The following is a 23,292-nucleotide window of genomic DNA, read 5'->3' as shown; positions in this document are numbered from 1 at the left end:
CGGTGTGACTGAGCACAGCAAGAACAGTAATATATATATATTTATCCTCATACACTTTTACCATTTGGTCCATGAGTCAAATGTATAACGCTTTAAACTATGCATTTAATGTTTTAGTCAATAAGGTGTGCTCATGAAGACACACACACATACATGCCAATGTTTTCAATGTCAAGATGCTTCTGAGTTCAGGCAAGTCTGCACTGGAATACTAATGGATTCCGATATAAAGGTCTTAAAAAAATCATATAGACTGCAAGGCTAAGTATTGCTTACTTCCCACACTGAGTAGTCCTGTCTTATTCAGTGTGCATTCAGAATGCTGAGAGGCAAAAACCAAACCATTCAAGGCCAAACAGCTCCAAAGTACAAAAGGTGAAGATGAGGGAAAAGTGGAGAGGAAGAAAAAGCTAGAGCTTGGCTCGCTGATGAAGTGTGTCGGAAACGGATTGCATTATACTAGCACAGCGAAACAAGCAGCGCCTAATCACAGAGTGCAGGTTTGCATGTCTGCTCTTGAGAAAAGCTTTTAATGTAATCAAAATGAGTCAGTGCTATCCACAAACGCAAAAACATCACCACATTAACGCCATCGCATCTCCTGAACTTCCACACTGAGCCTACAGGTCATCTGTCTTGTTTAGGTGCTACTCGTTGTGCAGTCACGCTGGTTTATATTGTGGCCTATCAGGGAGACGTTTTTTCTGTAACGCAAACCTTGTGTGTGTGTGTGTGTGTGTGTGTGTGTGTGTGTGTGTGTGTGGACAGGAGATCAGGGAAGACAGTGGATTAGCAATCAGCACTGCCATCTGATAGCTCCAGGGTCCCCAGCTAAATCCTGAGCTCAGCTTACGATCTGTGTAACGTTTCATATATTCTCTCCATGTTTCTGTGTTTTCAACATGTCATCCAATGTGAACATGTGAGTACATTGCGTTCTTCAAAAACAGGGCTGATTTAATGCAAAAGGCACGTTGGTCTGTATGATTTGTCAGCCTTTTGGCATACATTTAAATTTCCTATTTTGTGGAGTAAAGCTGTTAAGTGTTGTGGCAGGTTTAGCCGTCATATTAACATACAGCCAAAGAAAACAAAAAAGGTTTCTTGTTGCCGTATAGAAAATTAGCCACTTAATTTCATCTCAATGTAAAATTGTCAGCGAATTAAAACGAACACTACAGTGTGTGAGGGGGGAAAAAAAGAAGCTGTAAATTAAAATGAAATCTCTCAAGCGATTACCTTAAACATGTAGAGCGATTTGAAATGCATCAAATAATAATCATATTTGCAGTTTTTCAACTTACTGAATAACTGAATTGTACTACAGAACAACAGGGCGCATGGGGTGAGGATGTGATCGAGCTTTAGAAGGCTGTACTCCAGGATGTGCAGGCTCTCCTTTACAGGTTTAATGAAGCCTAACAAACCTCTGAGCTAATAGTAGAGAGCAAACACACAAATGTTCACACTACAAACATACACACGGGGCACCTTCCTTTAAGGAATTAAGGTGAGCGAAAACAAGGCCCTCTTCATACACTGAATATGCCAAGTGTGGATTTCAGGTGCTCTGGTAGTAATTATAAGACGGTAGAAAATCCTGTATCCCAATGCCGCCATGCTTCCCTGTGGCTGCCTTGCTGTGGGAAAGATAGAGTGAGATGGGGATTACTTCAGGCTAAATCTCTTGCATGCACTGAGTGTTATAATGGCTGACAGAGCTGTGGGCCTGGAAGCAGATGTCACATGGTCCAGAAGGGAAAAGCTAGTCGCAACTAACTGCTACACTACACTGTCTGTATGAGTCTGTGTGTGTGTGTGTGTGTGTGTGTGTGTGTGTGTGTGTGTGTGTGTGTGTGTGTGTGTGTGTGTGTAAAGAGATGTAAAGGAAGAAGACAGTGTCTTAGAGCCATACCTGCTTGGGCATGTGGATGAGCTTAAAGAAAAAGACAAACCTTTGTTGAAAATAAGAGGCTTTGCTATTTTACTAAGCACTCAGTAACTGTTACACTAAGCTGAGCTCCCACTTCTCCTCAGACACTGTCAATATATTTTTTCCGATAAAATTAAACACCCCATGTTTCGACACAGTTGATTTGATGCACCTAATCAGTGTAAAACCTACAAATTTGGAATAACATTCTCTCAGTTTCAGTGTTCAATATTTATATATAACCAGTTAATAAAAACATGATTACACAATTCTAAAATGATTATTGCTTGTAGTTTGGGAGCGGACCTACCGTATACATCGTGATACATAGTACATATCATAGAAATGCCTGTAAAACATGTTTTACTTGACCATGTGACTAATGTAATCAATGCAGTACATCCATTGTGAGGTCTCTGGCACAGAACGATCTTATCAGCAAGAATAAAATTTGAAATCGTTCAGCCGCTTCAAAGAACTTTACAAAGGCATTCGGATACTTTCATTAAGCAGACCAGCATAAAGCTGAATCAGCAAAGGACTTCAAAAAATTTTATTATATCCCCCCCGATAATTTACTGCCACTACTCCAGGTAAAAAAAAAAAAAACCACAACAGACGTTCTGAAGAGCTGCGGTCTAATAACTCGATAAAACAAAAACTCAAAAACAGAACCTGGTAGTACTTCCTACTCTGTGCTTTAAACACCTGCTTCAACACACCAGTTAATTATCGGGTTGTGTTATACCAGGAAAATCACCATGCTGAGTTGGACTCTAGCCCTGTCTATCCACCCACAAGCACAACTCCAGCTTTGTGCTTATCCACAGTGGGTGCAGGGTTTCAAAATAAATAGGAGTTAAATGATTTGTGACAACTGGGGGAAATGATACTGCAGTTTTTCTAAAAAGTTTATTAATAAAAACCGTCATCACCGGAACACTCAAAATTTACTTTCTGATTAGTTTCTTGCTGTCTGCTTATGTGATTCATCTATTTTAAACTCTAAAAAAAGCAAAATTTGAAGTTTTATACTATTTTCTCCTGATAGCCTACAATCACCATCCACTTTACCAGGTAAACCTGTAGAACTGCACATTCATGCAGTGATCAAATCAACCAAACACATGGAAGCAACACAGTGCATAGAATAATGCACATACAGATCACAATCTTCTGCTAATGTTCACATCAAACATCGGGATTTCTGTGATTCGGACTGTGGCATCCTGTAACCAGATGGGTTATTTTTGATTATTTTATGAATATCTCCTCAAAATTTCACACAAAACAGTCTCTAGAGTTTGCAATGAGAAACAAAACACATTTAAGTGAGTAACAATACCGAGGGGGTTGATACGAGAGGTCAGAGGTAAATGGCCAGAGTGGTTCAAGCTTCCAGGAAGAATATAGCAAATAAAATAATCACTTGTTACAAGTGTAGAGAGCAGACAAGCATAACAGCATGCACAAAGCATCAATCCTTGAGGCGGATGAACTACAAAAGCAAAAGACCTCGTTGGGTTTCACTCCTGTCAGACAAGAACAAGAGTCTCAGGCTGTCAAGGACACCAATTCACCAAAACTGGTGAGGAAAAAAAAAAAAAATCACCTGGTCTGCTGTTAACTGTCACCACACGAGTTCTTAGAGATTAAGTTTTGTCTTCATTCTGATGCATGACATAAACATTACCAGAAGCTTTTTACTGCACAGTTGTTGTTTCTTTGGCTGATTAAAGAACTGTGAGTGAACAAAAAATGTTTCTGATGCCAATTATCAGTACCTTAATATGCTTGACTCCGCAGCTCACCAACTTGCTCTGCTGATACAGGTCCCATGATATGTCAAATATCTTAAAAAACAAACAAACAAACAAACAAACAAGAAGGTGGATCAGTATTACAGGAACGAAAGTGATATGTTTACTCCCCATTATAACGGGGAGCATTTGCATCATCACTAAGAGAAAACCATGCAGAACGGGAACCAGTGCCTTTGTGTATACGTTTTGGAAATGGGGCACAATACTGAGTAGAAATACAATTAGCCACTCTGTTCTTCACTTAAAATGTGACATCACTAAACAATTTTCCTAAGTGCACTTTGGACCCAAAGAATTAATCAGTGTTCATTTATTTATGGTTGTCTGCTTGGGGACTCATGAGAAATCATTGATGGGATTCATGTAAAGAGAGGATGAGACATTACTCTGTCCACTTTCCATATCTGATGCACTGTGTGTGTACGTTTTGGTGTTCTTACCCTGTCTGTATGACCAGGAGCAGCTGCCAACACTTTTCCTTTCCTCCAGTCCCATATACAGATTGTGTTCTTGGAGTCAAGACCAACAGACACCAGGCACTACAAATGACATAAAAACATATTTACTGTTGTATCTTTCACAAACAACTCAATCGTGAACTAAACCATGAGAATTGACATCCAGTTTTAACCAGCACTGAGAGACTCATTCAGTTGTCTTGGCCCATATGAAATAATGCTCTGTATGTATCATGGGTGCAACGGTCAGATGATTTGGAATCATCGATTTAAAAGTCATCAATTGATCCACCAATTAAGTCAAATCTGGCAACAACCCTAAATTGATTATTTCTGAATATCATTAATCATGAATAGATTATGGGTTACAATTATGTTGGAAACAAATACTGTAATTTAACTATAAAGTGCACCCATATATAAGCCGCACCCACTGAATTTGACAAATATTTTTATTTTTAACATAAATAAGCTGCAACCTGTCTATAAGCCTACACTGAAACTAATAAACTTTACACAGGCTTTAACGAAAGACAGTGTCTGTTACACGGTGTAAAGGGTGAAATATGTTGTGGCTCCTTTAAGGTATTTTGGGAATAGCCTGCCGCCGCATTTTTCCGGTATTACTACATGTGTGCAAGACCGAGGAATATGTCCTTATTATTTTCTGATGCTCATTTCTAAATTTCTTTGACTAAACCGTTAACGCTGTTGCCAAGAAAAATAAAAAAGCACAAGTTTTGGAAACCTGTCTGTGCTTATATGATTTCTGTTGCAACTGGAGTTAGTGAGCTCTCCCTTCACCCAGACTCAACGCGTTACCACGGCTTGTATCTAAACAGTAGCCTACCAAGAAAGTCATTGTTCACTGTCTTCCTCCTTCCTTTCACAACTATTTCTCTCGGGAGTTTTTCTTTTGGCATCGTCGTGCGTTTAAAAATCAACACCGGTGGAAGTTTTTCTCCCGATGCCGTGCAGCTCAGAACACAGGTGAGGTGCGTTTTTCGTTTCCGTTCGGAAATTTCATTGGTCTTAATTTCATACATTAATGTAGCAGTCATTGGTGGCACAGAGGATGTTGTAAATGTCTGAGTCAACCCCAATTTTATTCATATTACTCCTAAATCAAGTTTAGAATCATACCAAAAACATGTGCAAACCTACCAAATGCTAGAGGGAATGTCAGTGTATTCAGGTACAGTATTTGGACTTCAATATATTTGCTTTGAAATTTTTTGACAAAGATAGTGACATAAAAATAAGAAGAAATCTTGATTTTGTCACATATAATAGCATAATAAACACAGTTTCGGGAAACTATAAACGTATTTCTTCTGGCAAATGCAGAAAAATCTGCTTTGTGATTTCTTGACCATGCAAGTGACTTGAAGAACAGACGCTAATGTCATTTTTTGTTTTAAATTGTAAGTTGTGTTTTCCCTTTTTTCTTTTTTTCGCGGAGGTACATTTCAGCGCTCTGTCATTCCAGATCTCTGTCCAATCACCACTGATATCTCTATCTGATATTTAAACTCAGACATAGGGCTATAATTACATAAACCATTATGCCAAGATCTCTGCCTTTTGAGAGCGGCTCTATGTCGAATTGATACAAAAGAATGGTTTTCAATAAACCATTTCATGTTCTCTCTTTTGATACAGTTATGAAGACGATATTGGCTACAGGCACTTTCAGTTTTGCAGACAGAAACTTTCCTTCCATCTGTCTAGACCAAAAAAAAAGAAAAGTGAGAATAATTAGCTTTTCCTTCTCTCCACACATGCTACTTAGCTAACATTGCTCTGCTGGCATCGACCAGCCTCCTGGGGCTGGCAGGAGGATTCTCTTCTATAAAATGTTATTGATGTTATAAATGTGATTTTTCTCCTGTGAACCATAAGGCAACTACAATAGGATACAATACGCTCTTTTATGGATCCCTGTAGTCAGCTAAGCACCGACACCACTCGGCTGCCTTTGTGAAACTGAACGTTTTAGCGCCATTGAATATCCAGCTCGTAACTCCGTTTTGTTGAACAACGGGGCACATATAAAAATAGCGATTTATTGTTCTTACTTCTATTAGATGGGGACGCAGCCCTGAGGTGTGTGCTGGAGTGTTTCATGAGGTAAATAATAGTCATCTGAGCTATTTGTATTTTTTTTGTTATCTTTTGTCAGCTTGGCTCTGTAGATATGGTTATTCCATCAGTGACATAAAAACTATAAGAGCACCAAGCAAAGACATTTCAAGCAAAGAGTCATCTTTTCCTTCGCAAAAAATATACAGTATGCATGCACTGATATTTAGCCATTTTACACCTCATTACTCTAACCTTTAGCTTGTATGATAGGAAAGTAGTGTTGCTCTGTTGTCTGCATCAGACTGAGAGTCTGAGAGCACGGAGCACACTGACTCATAATTTCTAAACTTCATCACACCCTCAATCTCTCTCTTCTTCTCTCACCCTTGCGTGCTCTTGCTGTCAGTCAGCCTGTCAGAGTCACACTAGTCAAGTGCTCACAGATGTGACACTTGAAAGCTCTGTGATTAGCCTGACAGCCGTTTCCCACTGATATATTGAGCGTGACGTAACTGTGCACATCCTATTCGCATGAATGTCTCAGTTCTTTATAGGACAAATAAAAGTATCGGAACACCTGAGTGTTCCAGCCAGATGTGGTTCCGAAACATTTAGCACAAAGTTGAAGGCACACACTTGTATAGGATGTGGAAGCATTCCATTTTCTCTTCACTTAAGGTAGGAGACCCAAACCTGCTCCAGCATTACAATGTAGCTGTACACAATCTGATCTCCGAGAACATATAGTGTACATGGGTTGGAGTGCTATAAAGCTCTAATCTCAACCCTACTAAATATCTTTGGGATGAATTGTAATGCTGACTGCACCCCAGGCCTCCTCACCCTACATCAGTACCTGACTATACTAATAGCCTTGTGGCTAAAGGAGCACAAACCTAAACACTCCAAAATCTAGTGGAACATCTTTCCAGAAGGTTATTAAAGTAGCAAATGGGGGCAAAGCCTTTTGTTACCAGGCTTAAACTTGAGTTTAAATACAGGTGGCAGTATATTGACGCTGTGATCTCTGGTTTGGCACTCACATCACATATCCACAGTGCTTGTGCTTACCTGTCCGTCGAGGTCAAATGCGAGACAGGCAATGCCATGAGTGTGAATGTCCTTCAGGATGGACATGGTCTGGACGGTGTAGGTGTCCCACACACAGATATATGGCTCCTTTCCCACCTGTCCCGTGGCCACTAACACATGCTCTGGGTGCAAAGCTAAACTGTGCACAGACAAGAGACAAGAAGAAAAAAAACGACACGACTCCATGTTATTTGTATACAAAAGGTTTGTGTGCAGAAAATAAGTACAAAAACCTGATGATTTTAACTTTCTACCATTTTAAGTAAAAATACACTAATCGAGCATAAATGTATGATCTTATAAGATTATAACAGGCGAAGTGCATAACACTGATTATCTCTTCATCATGGCACCTGTTAGTGGGTGAGATATATAAGACAGCAAGTGAACATTTTGTCCTCAAAGTTAATGTTTCAGAAGCAGAAAAACTGGCCAAGCGTAAGAATTTGCATGAGTTTGACAAGAGCCAAATTGTGACGGCTAGACGACTGGGTCAGGGAGTGAAGGGGAGCAAAGGCTGGTCCGTGTGGTCTGATCCAACGGTCGAGCTGCTGAAGCTTAAATTGCTGAAGGAGTTAAAGCTGTTAATGCTCGAAGAGTCAGGACTGTTTTGGCAGTAAAATGGGGAGCAACACAATATTAGGCAGGTAGTCATATTGTTTTTATGGTTTCATATAACCCCAATCTTATCGTCCCTACATTGGCTTCCTATTAAGTTTCGAATAGACTACAAACTACTGCTACTCACTTATAAAGCACTAAATGGTTTGGCTCCCATGTATCTATCCAGTCTCTTAACACGCTACAATCCGTCACGCTCCCTGAGATCTCAAAACTCTGGGCTTCTAGTAGTTCCTAGAATAGCAAAGTCCAATAAAGGCGGTAGAGCATTTTCACATTTAGCTCCTAAACTCTGGAATAGTCTTCCTGACAGTGTTCGGGGTTCAGATACACTCTCCCAGTTTAAGTGCAGATTAAAAACATATCTTTTTAGCAAAGCCTACACATAACACACATCACACACATCACATCACAACCTTGTGCTCCAGAACATATGATCACATGCACATTATCAACTTGTGCTGTTAATATCATGAACAGCAGCTACGCTAATTCCTCTCCACTGCTTCTCTTTCTCTCCCCATCCCGAGGCATCCTGAGGTTTGGCCAGCTCCAGTCACGTCCCACCTCGTGAAGATTATGGACCTATGGATGATCATGGAGAAGTAGATGCCGAGTGTTTAAAGGCCCTGGCATGGAGAAGCTGATGCTGGATCTATGATGATCACAAATTGTTCTGTATTGTTGAAAGATTTATGACCAAACTTTTGATGTCACCCATATGAGGATGGGTTCCCCTTTGAGTCTGGTTCCTCTCAAGGTTTCTTCCTCATATCATCTAAGGGAGTTTTTCCTTGCCACTGTCGCCACGGCTTGCTCATCAGGGACAAACGCACACCATTCACCTTCACTGTTGTTTTCTGTAAAGCTGCTTTGAGACAATGTCTGTTGTGAAAAGCGCTATACAAATAAACTTGACTTGACTTGACTTGAGCGTGGTAGCTCCAGTGATTAAGGCACCGGGTTACTGGTCGGGAGTTCAAGCCCCGGTATCGCTAAGCTGCCACTGTTGGGCCCTTAAACAAGGCCCTTAACCCGCCGCGCCATATCATGGCTGACCCTGCGCTCTGACCAAAGTTTCTGAGCAAGCTGGGATATGTGAAGAACAAAATTTCACTGTGCTGTAATGTATATGTGACAAATAAAGGCTATTCTATTATTCCTAATCGGGTGCTATTTGTAGCTCAAAACACAGAAAATCAAACATTTAAATAGCTTAACTGGCGTAATAATCATCTAATGGAGCAACCACTTGCCATCATTTGTAGTAAAGGTCTCATTTTAAATTCAAACGCCAAGGAGGAGAAGAACCCTGCATTTCTGGATTGTGTTATTAATTCAGGTCTTTTTTGTGAGGTGCCTGGCATGCTTAAAAACTCTAGTGGTCATCGGGTACTGGCACAGGCTTGGATCTGGGAGTGGCCTGTGGGCTCAAAAACATGACATTTGTCTTCTGTAAAGGCATCCAGTTTCACCAAAAACCACTAGATTCTGTAGATTATATAGGTTTCCTTGGTGAAGAGTTTTGCCATGGCTGTCAGGTCACACACTGCAAACAGTTAAGTGTGGCATAATTCTACTTTTAATCTGTCATTTCTTGATAGATTCTTGAGTCATATTATAAAAGTACCATCAGGTTGCCATGGCTACCTGAGTCTTTATGCAACCGCATGTCTCTTTTTTTGTTCATATATACCACTGAAGGGGTCTAAAATGTGGAAGCGTAGTGTCTATATCAAAGCTGCTCACTTTCTCAATCCAACCACACAGACGTCACTTTAAGAGATGGAATGAGGGCATATTATTATTATTATTATTATTATTATTATTATATTACATATTGACTTACATATTGAAATAGGACACAAGATACCACATAGCTGAAGCTTACTTTAGAAAATGACACTGCAACCAGACAGCAACACTCTGCAATATTTCAACAACTCTGTGTTGATCTGTTTCCTGTGTTACACTCTATTTCAATCTATTTTAGTGTGTTTCCTTAAAGGCTTCTGCTTGCTCTTGCAGTCTTAGACGAGGTTGATTAGGTTGATTAGAAGGACTGTAATCGATTGGTCAGACTTCTCCAGAACTTAAATTTTCTAGTCCGACACCTTGCTTGTGCTTCGGACATTTTGCAACAAGCTTAACTATTCCATCGAACCATCGTGTCAAATAATCCTGAGTATCACCTGGCAATCTCTAGTCTTCATATTAGTTTCAGTGAAACTAAAAATAGAGCAAAGGCATTGTGCTTTCTGGGGCACTGGCACAACCGTTCACATTTATTTCTCCTGCCACCTTTTTGTTTAAAACATAAGAAGGTATTTCTTTGGCATGCATGGTAAGTCCAAAAATCACTTCAGTTGTTTATGTGTCTTACATACAAGTGTAATAAATGGTACTAAAAGCGTTTGCTGTTGATTTGAGGAATAAGATTCAAAATTGACCACAAATGTAAGGCTGCTGCTTTCAATTTCACATTTTTGCCCTTCTGGTTCACTGCAGAAGTTGCTGAGTTTGTCTTTGAGCGCTTATAGTACGAGCTTGCGCAACCCTACTCATCCCTGTATGGTGGGAGCCTAAAGGACTCTGAGTAAGTGCAGATTTCAGAGAAAGATAGAAGATCAACCCGAAAGCATGCATTCAGTCCAGTCACAGTGATATACTGTATAGAGCAAATCAAAAAGGCCCCACCCCCTCCTAGTTTATGCTCTTAGTGTATATTTGGCAGATTCAGCACATTGTAATGGCCACATGCACTCACTTAAATGAATGCAAATCTCGATGGAGTACAACTACATTGGCTCTAGTGTAAAACAAGTGAGCTGCGATTTATCCCACCTGCCAAAACATTACAGTGAATCCACTAATTAAAAACATTAAAAGGTTTTGGAGCACTTTGTAAACTATGTGCCACAAAGGATACACAATGAAGCCCTTAAAAAAAACATGGTGAATATATAATGGTGCTCTTAAGAACAAGTCTGCCCTTTAGTTGAAAGTGTGTGTGTGTGTGTGTGTGTGTGTGTGTGTGTGTGTGTGTGTGTGTGTGTGTGTGTGTGTGTGTGTGTGTGTGTGATTTTGCATGGGCAGAAGTATTGACTCTAATGCAATTGGTTTATGGTTTATTCTTTATGTCTTCAGAGCTCAAGATCAATGCTTTTGAGAGTCAAAAATGTCCATATTAAAAACACCCTCGATTGATGGAATGTATTATATAAAAGAACATTTTACATTAAAGGATATTTAAAGGATGGTACTTTGACAATCACGTACCAAATGCAAGCTGTATATAAAACTAATCTTGAATGTATTACATTTGATCTCTATCTTAAAACATGCAAAATAATGAAGCACATTTTTTGCAAGACCATTCTTTCCACTCCTTTTACCTAATGAATTGCGGTGCGGTAGTGGATTTGCGCGACTGTGTCCGATGTTTACTGTCAGCCTGATGGACAATTAGCTAATGGGATGGAGGAAAGCCTGAGTGGTCTTCACTCATATAGACTCACACACACATACTATCAGTTTTATACCACAGTTCTGCTTGAACCTAACACAGAGAAGAAAACATTTTCCTATCAATATTTTGATTTTAAGCAAGATATACTTCATACTAACTCTCTCAGGGTCAATCTTGCAATAATAAGTGCATTATTTATAATTTCTTATAACACACTAAGTCAGTTACCCAGAGAAAAAAAAATATTTTAGATGAAATTTCTTTGAATTCGATCTATTTTTAACATCAGACTAAAGAAAAATGTTTTGAACACTAGAAGATGTTTCTAATACAGTACAACATGGTGCCTTAATTAAAGTTGGAGTTTACTGATTATGGACAGCATAATGGCATCAGCAGTATTTGAGAATGAATAGACCACTCTGCTGAATGCATTGTTTAGTGTGAATAGGTTTTGAATCAAGAGTCTCGAGCCAAAAAACACAATATAATACGCTGTATCTTTCCATCCCAATTTCTCTGTTTATCATCTTATTTTCACAATTTTTTCCCTCTGGTAGATGCTTAACTGCATTTTGCTTCTGTGCACAGTACCTGTACTATGCAGTGACAACAAAGTTATATCTATCTATCTGTCCGTCCCTTCCTCCCTCCATTCATCCATCCATCCATCCATCTTTCATAAACACTATTCCCAAAATTTTGCAGACACCTGGTCTTAATTTTGGTATGTGCTTTTAGAGCATTTAGTCCCGATTTGCTCTGATAATTCCTTCCAGACTTTTGGGGAGATGCCACAATAGATTTTGGATTGTGGACATTTGTGTTCATCAGTCACGAGGGCATTAGTAAATGCAGATACTGATGTATGGTGCAGTCAGTGTTCTAATTCTAATTCATGTTCAATACGGATGAGATCAGAGCTCTAAAGCAGGCCACTCAAGATCTTCCTCTCCAAACAATGAAAACAATTTCTACATAGAGCTTGCTTTCTACACAGGGTTCGTTCGTTCGTTCGTTCGTTCGTTCGTTTGATCTATCTATCTATCTATCTATCTATCTATCTATCTATCTATCTATCTATCTATCTATCTATCTATCTATCTATCTATCTACAGTGAGGAAAATAAGTATTTGAACACCCTGCTATTTTGCAAGTTCTCTCACTTAGAAATCATGGAGGGGTCTGAAATTGTCATCATAGGTGCATGTCCACTGTGAGAGACATAATCTAAAAAAAGAAATCCAGAAATCACAATATATGATTTTTTAACTATTTATTTGTATGATACAGCTGCAAATAAGTATTTGAACACGGGGAAATTGCCAAGCAGCTTGGTGAAAAAAGGTCCACTGTTGGAGCAATCATTAGAAAATGGAAGAAGCTAAACATGACTGTCAATCTCCCTCGGACTGGGGCTCCATGCAAGATCTTACCTCGTGGGGTCTCAATGATCCTAAGGAAGGTGAGAAATCAGCCCAGAGGAGCTGGTCAATGACCTGAAAAGAGCTGGGACCACCGTTTCCAAGGTTACTGTTGGTAATACACCAAGACGTCATGGTTTGAAATCATGCATGGAACGGAAGGTTCCCCTGCTTAATCCAGGCACGTCTTAAGTTTGCCAATGACCATTTGGATGATCCAGAGGAGTCATGGGAGAAAGTCATGTGGTTAGATGAGACCAAAATAGAACTTTTGGGTCATAATTCCACTAAACGTGTTTGGAAGAAGAATAATGAGTACCATCCCAAGAACACCATCCCTACTGTGAAGCATGGGGGTGGTAGCATCATGCTTTGGGGGTGTTTTTCTGCACATGGGACAGGGCGACTGCACTGTATTAAGGAGAGGATGACTGGGGCCATGTATTGCGAGATTTTGGGGAACAACCTCCTTCCCTCAGTTAGAGCATTGAAGATGGGTCGACCAAAATGACAATGACCCGAAGCACACAGCCAGGATAACCAAGGAGTGGCTCTGTAAGAAGCATATCAAGCATATCTATTTTTTTTAGATTATGTCTCTTACAGTGGACATGCACCTACGATGACAATTTCAGACCCATCCATTATTTCTAAGTGGGAGAACTTGCAAAATAGCAGGGTGTTCAAATACTTATTTTCCTCACTGTATCTATCTATCTATCTATCTATCTATCTATCTATCTATCTGTCTGTCTGTCTGTCTGTCTGTCTGTCTGTCTGTCTGTCTGTCTGTCTGTCTGTCTGTCTGTCTGTCTGTCTGTCTGTCTGTCTATCTATCTGCCAACTCAGTCGCTAAGATATTTAGAAGTTCACGAGTTTAAATCTCACCATAACCAAGTGAGAAAGTAGGAGCTCCATGATTAAAGCTCTGGGATCAGGGGTTCAGCACTGCGTGCTACTGTGCAACTGTTGGGCCTTTAAACCGTAACCATTTCTGCTCCAGGTGAGCTGTATCATGGCTGACCCCAGCTTCCTGGGATATGAGAACAAGTAATATCACTTTGCTGTAATGTATATGTGCCTATTTGTACCACTACAGGCCCTTGAGCGAGGCCCTCAACCGCTTAGTGAAATGATAATTGTATAAATGAGAAGTTGCTCTGTATGAGAACGTTTGCCAAAATGATGTAAATGTAGCAAGTAACAATGCACAGTGCTACTTTATATATGTCCCATATCATAAAGCCTAATGTTTATATTTAATAATGCTGTTTTAATGCTGTGGGATTTAATAATAGTGCAACGCACTTACTTCACACTCTGCATGCTCAAAGCCTTTGTATAATTTTTTTATGCAGCAGTCCTAAATGTAAAACTCAGTACAATGATGCTGAACATCTGTATCATTATACAGTATAGTGCTCTATTACTGCTGTGGGATTACCAACAACAAGCTTTCTAGTTCAACTACAGGAACAGTAATTATTTGTGCAAATTTGGGGTTGAACAGATTTGGTAGAGAGCCTGAAGCCTGAAGCATTATAGTGCATTATTAATCGCTGCTTAGTAATCCTACAGCATTAGAACAAAGCACTCGACTGCGAAACCTGAACAAGCACTGGTGAATTTATTCCAGTTCAGAACACATTTGGCTTGACTGGAAACAAACACAAACGGCGTGAAAGGGTTGCGTAACTAATCCCGCAGAACGCACCACAAAGGTATATATTATAGCTTCTATACTTATTCCATTTGCCGGCGTTATCATTTTTGTATGAATGATGATCTTGAAATAAACTGGAACTCATTTCTAGTCATCCCACAGCATTAATAGAGCATGTTAAAAATTTTTGTGGTATATATAAACAACAAAAAGTAGTAAACTGAGCTTCCGTAGATAAACACACTGATCCGGCTACACCCTCAATCACATTGATTATTTTTTATAATATAATACTGTATTACAATTCCTAGAGTGCAATAATCAGACATATCTTGTGCATCGGTTATTTCCTGTGTAAATAAGACAAGCCCCCTCTTGATCGTACCACCTTCCATATAAAAGGGAAACTCCCTTCCTGTGAAAAAAGATTTTCACTGCACTGTAAAGTTCATGGCACAAATATAACCTGCCTTTTTACCTTTTCCTTTCTATAAAGAAAATATTTAACTTGCAATGTGCTAGAAATAAAAACCAAAAAGCAAAAAAAGAAAAGCAATTAACGATAAATAAAGGAATGCATATTTAATTTCTCTCATCAATTGTGTCTTTGGGAAATCAACAAATGATAATGATTTATATTCAGTTATGTTATATTTTGACTCATTAGATGACCAATTCAGGGGGAGTGGTGGCTCCAGCGGTTAAGGCGCTGGGTTGCAGATCGGAAGGTCTGGGGTTCAAGCCCCGGTATCGCCAAGCTCCCACTCTTGGGCCCTTGAGCAAGGCCCTTAACCCTCTATGCTCCGGGGGTCCCTTACGAGGGAAATATCAAGGTCCGTGACGTCGGAGTGACGTGGGGCCGCCTTCCCGTGGGCTCACCACCTGCAGGAGGGACCGTAAGGGACGGTGCTGTGAGGATTGGGCAGCAGTCGAAGGCGGGGGCCTGCTTAGACTGCTGCCCCCGCGACCCGAATTACGGATAAGCGGAAGAAAATGAATGAATGAATAGATGACCAATTCATTTAGGGGATATTGTATTTTTTCAGCACAATGGCATTTATTTCATTTTGAAAATATGTCTAAAACTAATATGTCATGTCGGGTACACACTGATTCGTAAGAGACACTGAATTCTACTGAAATCTTAATGTTTAATGGTCCAAGTGTACTACATCTGAAACCGAGAAGCAAAGTGGTTCTGTTTGAAACACAGCTATCCTACACAGCATCAGAGTCGAATCTTCCCACGCAGTGATGCTCTTTAACCTACACTCCTGGCCTGCTCCTGCCTTTTTCAAGCACAGCCGCTTAAAGAGTTTTTATATGTCAGCGTTCGTGTTTGTGTGTATGAATTGCGTAGGGGGGTGGAAGGAATTAGGGTCTGTTGTGATCACAATGGATAAATGAATGATGCAACAATATGCACTGGTGTTAAGGGCTAGAGCAGCCAAGTAGGACAGAAAGAGGATGGAGAAAGGAGTGCGAGAGGAAGACGGAGACATTGAGAGGGAGGGGGGAGTGAGTAGGAAAAAATGAAAGCGAGAGAGAGAGAAAGAGAGAGAGAGAGAGAGAGAGAGAGAGAGAGAGAGAGAGAGAGAGGATTCCCTTCTGCAGGGATAGACCAGGACACTGAGAGATCTGTCTCTTAGCATTAACCTCACAGTAATGGGTTCACACATGCATGAGTGCATCGTATCAGCACACACACACTCTGCTCCATGGGCCTGGTCACATGTTCTGTACTCACGCCCACACACACACCTCAATCACCTAGTCCTCTTCTCGTAATTTTCATGTAAATCCGCCCAAATAAACCTGGAAGAATCACATACATTATGTTGTGAATGATGTCTAAAAACAAATGATGTGTAGAGAATCTATGAATTGGAATATGTAACGCGGTAGATATACACACTCGACAGTAGTGTATAAACTTCCATTTAAGTCTACTGACATTGTGCCTCTGGGAGTGCGGTCACACACACTTACACACTGCAAACCGAGCAGGCTGCAGCTCCGTCGTGCTGCGTTTTTTTCAAGGACATGAAAAACCCCCTGAATGAGTTCACCACCGTTCTCTTTTACATCTTCTCTGCGAACTACAGGCCATTTACCAGCACCTGGGCTGCAGGTTCTCTCTCTACTAAGCACTTCCAAATGTCTCACCCACACGGGTTCACATTCATCACACCCAGGTTAAGATCTGATTTTCCCCCTGATCGCACGCCCCTACAAACACTGCCAAAACGCATCCACGCTGGCTTATTGATACTATTACAGCACTTGCAGCAGGAAGGGACACAGATTACGGATTATGCTGAAATGATTGCGTGCATGACTTAATGGGACACGGCGAGACATACAATGAGAGTCAGAGAGCTTGAGCTGGTGGTCACGTGGTGAGATCAGCAATCAGCCCTCCCCCCCTCCTGAGTACACACACATTCACATCATACCAACGCCACTTAATGACAACCTATACATAGATCTTTGATGGTTTTCTTCACGATGGGTGTTACATTTGTTTTTGTTTTTTTGAGGGATGGAATCCTGGTCCAAAAAAAAACAGGGATACAAACAAAAATGAAAAGAAACAAATAGATCAAATCTTCTTGTTTTTTTTTTTTTGTTTTTTTTTTTTGAATGTCTTTTCCATAGTTTCCTACATGATCAGTGTTTTTAGTATTTAAATAACAGAGCGGATGCGGGAAATATTGCCAAAAAAGAAAACAAACAGCTAGTTGCTTAGTCATGACCAGCAAATCCATGTTCTTCTGTGCATTAGATAGATGTTGTCCATATTAAAATGAAGAACATGCTAGATATGGCACTAGAGAAAGCACTGTAACAGTAGCAGATTACTGTTACAGTCTCTTCTTATTGTAATGGTTACTGTAGTGTGAGTTAGCAGAAGTCCAGAGCGAGCTGGTTTTGAAATTTTGTGTGCTGGATGGAGAAACTTGATAAATAAATAAATGGGTCTATGACTATAAATAATTAGTATTTAAAAAAAAAAAAGTCTCTGGTAAAGTCTTCACACATACACCACAACTAACCTGAGCTCCAACAAATCTTTAGTTAGTTCTGGACAGGATTCTTTGAAAATGCTAATTATTTCTCAGGCATAACACATTCCCCAGCGTTTTCACACTAATTTGAGATGCACTGGTACAGCCTGTGACTTTTTCTAAGCAGAATACTCTGCAGAAATATAAAAGGCAGTTTAGCAGAGCAGGCTGCCAAATAATCAGTCTTTTTAATCCAGTATGCCTCATTCGTTCGCCCTGCAACCTCGTTCATGCCTTTTTACATGCTGAGTGTTTTGAACAAACAGACATTCGATCGTGAGAGCGATTTAACATCAGGAGCTCACGCAGCCGGGACCATTTAATCAACATTTACCTAACACAAATACACATCCGGGAGGGGTTCAGTACTAACAACCTGCGCTGGTACAATAAATGCTGAGATGCTTCAGAAAAATGATAGATAGATAGATAGATAGATAGATAGATAGATAGATAGATAGATAGATAGATAGATAGATAGATAGATAGATAGATAGATAGATAGATAGATAGATAGATAGATAGATAGATAGATAGATAGAAGACAGACAGACAGACAGACAGACAGACAGACAGACAGACAGACAAAATAGATAGAGACAGATAGATAAACATACAGACACAGACAGACAGACAGACAGACAGACAGACAGACAGACAGACAGACAGACAGACAGACAGACAGATAGATAGATAGATAGATAGATAGATAGATAAACAGACAGACAGACAGACAGACAGACAGACAGACAGACAGACAGACAGACAGACAGACAGACAGATAGATAGATAGATAGATAGATAGATAGATAGATAGATAGATAGATAGATAGAGACAGATAGATAAACATACAGACAGACAGACAGACAGACAGACAGACAGACAGACAGACAGACAGACAGATAGATAGATAGATAGATAGATAGATAGATAGATAGATAGATAGATAGATAGATAGATAGATAGATAAACAGACAGACAGACAGACAGACAGACAGACAGACAGACAGACAGACAGACAGACAGACAGACAGATAGATAGATAGATAGATAGATAGATAGATAGATAGATAGATAGATAGATAGATAGATAGATAGATAGATAGATAAACATACAGACAGACAGACAGACAGACAGACAGACAGACAGACAGACAGACAGACAGACAGACAGACAGACAGACAGAAAGAAAGATAGATAGATAGATAGATAGATAGATAGATAGATAGATAGATAGATAGATAGATAGATAGATAGATAGATAGATAGATAGATAGATAGATAGATAGATAGATAGATACTTTATTCATCCCCATGGAACATTTACAGCTTTTAGCAGAATCCACAAACATAGGCAATAAGGCATGCGATAATACTTTAAAGTACAAAAAATGTAAAGGTATGTTAAAGAAAGGAGTAGAGGAAAAAATTAATTACCACATAAAAATAAAAACAACACTGAGTGTTAGTTGAGTCTGTGCAAGTGTCAAATATCCGTTCTTATTTAATTTCACTCAGATCGAGAACTCTTAAGGTAAATATTCCTGGACTAGCTAAACACACACATTTTGAATTTGTTAGAACAGCTTTGTACAGTTTTCCATCAATTTACTCATAAATTATACTAGCGAACGCCATCACCAGTTCTCAGTGGTGTTCAAGGATTACAGTGTCATTGACTTCGTTATAATCTCTACATGAGACCCATGAATAATTTTTTTTTACTGCACCTGGTTTGTGTACATTAAGTCTCCATGGGAGCATTTCAGATTTAGAAGTAAAGCTCAGGGACGCGTGTTCTTGTGGTTACCTGCCAACCGTATTTATGTCACCACCTACATCAGCCGCACAGGAATCCCGTGTCTATGCAGCCATCTGTCTGCGTGCTCAGGTTGGGGCAGGATTCCATACTGCAGACTGGAATAACCATTATGGCCATTTTCAATGATCCACATAATCTAAAACTGAATGTCAAAATGTATATTCAATGTAAAAATTTATATTTGATTAAAGAAACTTCTGAATAACAATCACACCTGCAAAAAACATCCCTCTGTGAAATGTCAAAGAGAAAAAAAAACCTTCGACTTCATAGACCTTATACTGCTCTATTACACCTGTTTTTCTATCTTTTTTATCATACAATGTGAATCATCTGTAAATTTACAGAGTGAAAGTTGAGCATTTTTCAGTCACGCCGCATGATGCACACTCAAAAAGACCAATTCTTCATGTGACGATGGCAAGGACAGGCAGCAAACTCCTGCCTGAGGAAGAGCTTGTCAACTTTTTTTCTTTTTGCTGAGAAGCGAGCTGTATTCAACATCTGCCGATCCTAACGTCCACCACCCACGGAGCATCTCACCCCAGGGCAACGACCGTAAAAACAAACAGAGCCACAAAAGCACAACATGCTGACACACCCACATGCAGCCGACGCGTTGGTTCTGCATCCTGCACATGTTGCCTGCTCGCACTACATCTCTACCTCAAATAGGTCGTTGGAAAGATTTTTTCGGAACAGTACTGTATAAACCTCGGGTTTTACTGACATTTACATGCAAATGTGACCCTTTGTTCACACGGCACTGGAAAAATCGGATTTATACCTTAAATTCGTATTTTCTAGCTGTTTCCGAGTGTTGGCATTGCTAACAACAAGCGAGCGAGTCTGTTTTGTTTTGCTTGCTCCCATATACACACGTAGTTGTCATAGGAACGACACGGTCGACCATATAAGGAGGAATAAGAAGCAGATGGCTAGTTAGCTTGCCATCAACGCGGAAAACTTGCAGTGGATTATGGTTTATATAAAGCCAAGCTCAGGTCGTGGATCGGAATATAGTTAGACAATTGCTCCAGAAACTGTTCAAACAAAAATAAAAGAAGAAAAAATAAACAAGCCAGCTTCACTTAATTCTATTTTCTTTTTCATTTTTTTTCGGTTTCACAAATCCCTAATATTACACGTCAAATATTGTATTCTATTTTGACTTGATTTGAATCAGACTTTATAAGTGTATTATTAAATAAACTTACATACAGTGAGGAAAATAAGTATTTGAACACCCTGCTATTTTGCAAGTTCTCCCACTTAGAAATCATGGAGGGGTCTGAAATTGTCATCGTAGGTGCATGTCCACTGTGAGAGACATAATCTAAAAAAAAAAAATCCAGAAATCACAATGTATGATTTTAAAACTATTTATTTGTATTGCAAAATAGCAGGGTGTTCAAATACTTATTTTCCTCACTGTATGCCAAAGATTAGATTTGAGCTGCCTGTCTGAACATATCCTGAAATCATTTTGTTACCGTCCTGATTGTTTATTTGTGTAATAATTATAAAAATATGTCTTGTTCTGAAAATTGTGGGATTTTTGGACTCTCAAAAACTTGTCCATTATGAGCTAAAAACAAAAACGTGTGTTTAAACTGCCACACACACACACACACACACACACGCACACACTTTCACAAGAGAATTTGGTCATTTTGGTCACGAAACGTGACCAATAATCAGCGACATTCACAGAAAGACGCGGTGTGACTGACATTTCAAACCCTAAACCATTAAATGTCAAGCCAACAGTATCTTGTTTACTCGCCATTGTTTCAAACAAAAGTCACTTATAACCTTTAAAAACATTATACACTGACTATATTTTACTCAAAATACAAAAAAGCGTACTGTGGCCCAAAATGTATTTACTTTATGTACATGGTGTTCGCAGGTCCGCAGTCACAATAGCGTGTGGATGTGGGTGGAACACTCGATTCTGAGACCATCAGTCAAATGGGATGTAAACGAGTGAAGTGTGTTACTTACTGTTAAATAAATGTTTATTACGAGGCTCTTTAAAGAGTCAGTGTTTTATAATGGTTCACACAACACAAAGTAGTGAGACACAAAGTAGAAAACTAACATGACACTGGTGCCATACGGAGGCATTTGATATGCATGAACAGTGAATGACAGTTATCTCAGTGGGTCAACCACGAGGCCACATTCTGCTGCTGGAGTAACCGGAGAAGCACGAGCACTTATGGAACAACTGAAGTGACACGCAAACACACTTCTGATATGCGAAGCAAATCAGTAATCGGCTGTCCGGACCTTCGTAGTAAAGTGCGTATGTGATACCTGAATTTGTCCCCATATTCTGCTTTCGGAGGTTTTGCTCACTGTTCTATTTCACAATCTTGTGCCATGTTTCACCATAATGATAAATCAGTCCCTGAGGCCTGTTCTGTGTTCCAGGTCAACCGGCTTTATTGTCTTACTCTCTCTTTCTCACCACGTAGATTTCGCCAGGGATCCTGTAACACACACTGACTCATGAGTCAAAACGTGTCTGAGCTCTAACATGTACGTTCACTCGCCTATATGAAGCGCAGAATAAAAAGTAAATAAATAAGAAAAAAACAAAATGATTCTAAGCCTGAAATGCTGCAATCATGCGAGCATAGTAAATGAATTTTAATAATTCACAAATAGTATTTGCTTGCATATACATATAGGCGCATAGGGTGTGGAGAAAGGTGTGTTCACATACGCACAGTTTAAAAGGTCAGTTTCTTATTAATAATGGAGGGCTGAGCCAGCTGACTAGCGGGGACGTCTCCACCCACCCAATCGCTAGGAAAACATATTCGCATCCATGTCACTCTAATGGAGGAGACATACTAGAAATCATAGACATAAAAAGGAGAGGTTTAGATAGAAATACGTTCTTCTCGCTGGCGGTTTATTTGAAAAAATTCAGGGATCTAATTAACTCTTGGATAAATTTTGTGTCAGAAAGCTCAAAGTTTAGGTGCAGTCTTCTGGGGAGACTATTAGAGATAAAGGTTGCATCCTGCACCATAAAGTCTTCCCAGGTTAAACGTTTAAATACTATAATACAGGTTCATAAGGTTTCATCAGGGTTCATTAGGAATGCATTCACCTCTTGAGAAACTGGATTTGGTTTTTACAAGACTGGTGAACGTTTATATGAGAAATGACATCAGATTGTACGTTTTTGCGAGGTTATGTGTAGGCATGGTTGAAAACTCGCCAGCTGTGTATGGATAGTTACCAAGCGGTCCAGCTAAAAGACCATTTTTACTTATTCCTTGAATGATGAATCAATACATGGTTGAGATTTCCTGCCTTTCCTCCACGTCTACTAGCAGCTTGCCAAAAACTCTTGCAGCTCCACCAGACTGACCAGTGGACTGATAGCTGCCATGTGACCAGACCAAACTGTTTATTTTTTGTGTTTTTCTTTTTTTGCAGTGTGACACTGATTAATCGTTCTTGTAATAGATGAAGAAGCTCGTCATCATCATGTCCTTGAACGCAGTTCACTGGCACTTTCAACCTGAATGTAGATTATTGGAGTTGTGCACAGTTGATACTTTCATCATGCAAAAAAAAAATTATACATCGCAGATTCAATCACTATTGTATCAGTCGGACCTCTGTGCGTGTGCGTATGCGTGTGTGTGCGTGCGTGCGTGCGTGTGTGAGAGCGAGCGCGCGCGCGCGTTACACTGTCGCTGTCCAGCACGACCAACTCCTGAAGGTTATCGGGGCTGAAATCCCGATCTGCAGAGCCGCTAATGACAACACATTTCACGGGCATGTTGCACTGAAGCGTCCCACCAG

General features: G+C 39.8%; 1 protein-coding gene across 2 annotated transcripts in view; it reads right to left on the bottom strand.

Moving 5' to 3' along the window:
- Positions 1 to 23,292, bottom strand: part of eml5 (EMAP like 5) — a 51,641-nt gene that overhangs the window by 27,495 nt on the left and 854 nt on the right. For both annotated transcript variants that reach the window (XM_083543592.1, XM_083543593.1), the window contains exons 2-4: positions 7,371 to 7,530; positions 4,197 to 4,295; positions 3,718 to 3,786 (exon numbers count right to left, since the gene is read on the bottom strand). In XM_083543592.1, the coding sequence (XP_083399718.1) occupies positions 3,718 to 3,786; positions 4,197 to 4,295; positions 7,371 to 7,530 (328 nt within the window). The remainder of the gene's footprint in view (positions 1 to 3,717; positions 3,787 to 4,196; positions 4,296 to 7,370; positions 7,531 to 23,292) is intronic.

The sequence above is a fragment of the Silurus aristotelis genome (genome assembly GCF_946808225.1).
Source record: "Silurus aristotelis genome assembly, chromosome: 6".
In the NCBI taxonomy this organism is placed as follows: Eukaryota; Metazoa; Chordata; class Actinopteri; order Siluriformes; family Siluridae; genus Silurus; species Silurus aristotelis.
The sequence above is the reverse complement of the archived record's forward strand: the minus strand, read 5'-3'. Positions and strand labels throughout refer to the sequence as shown.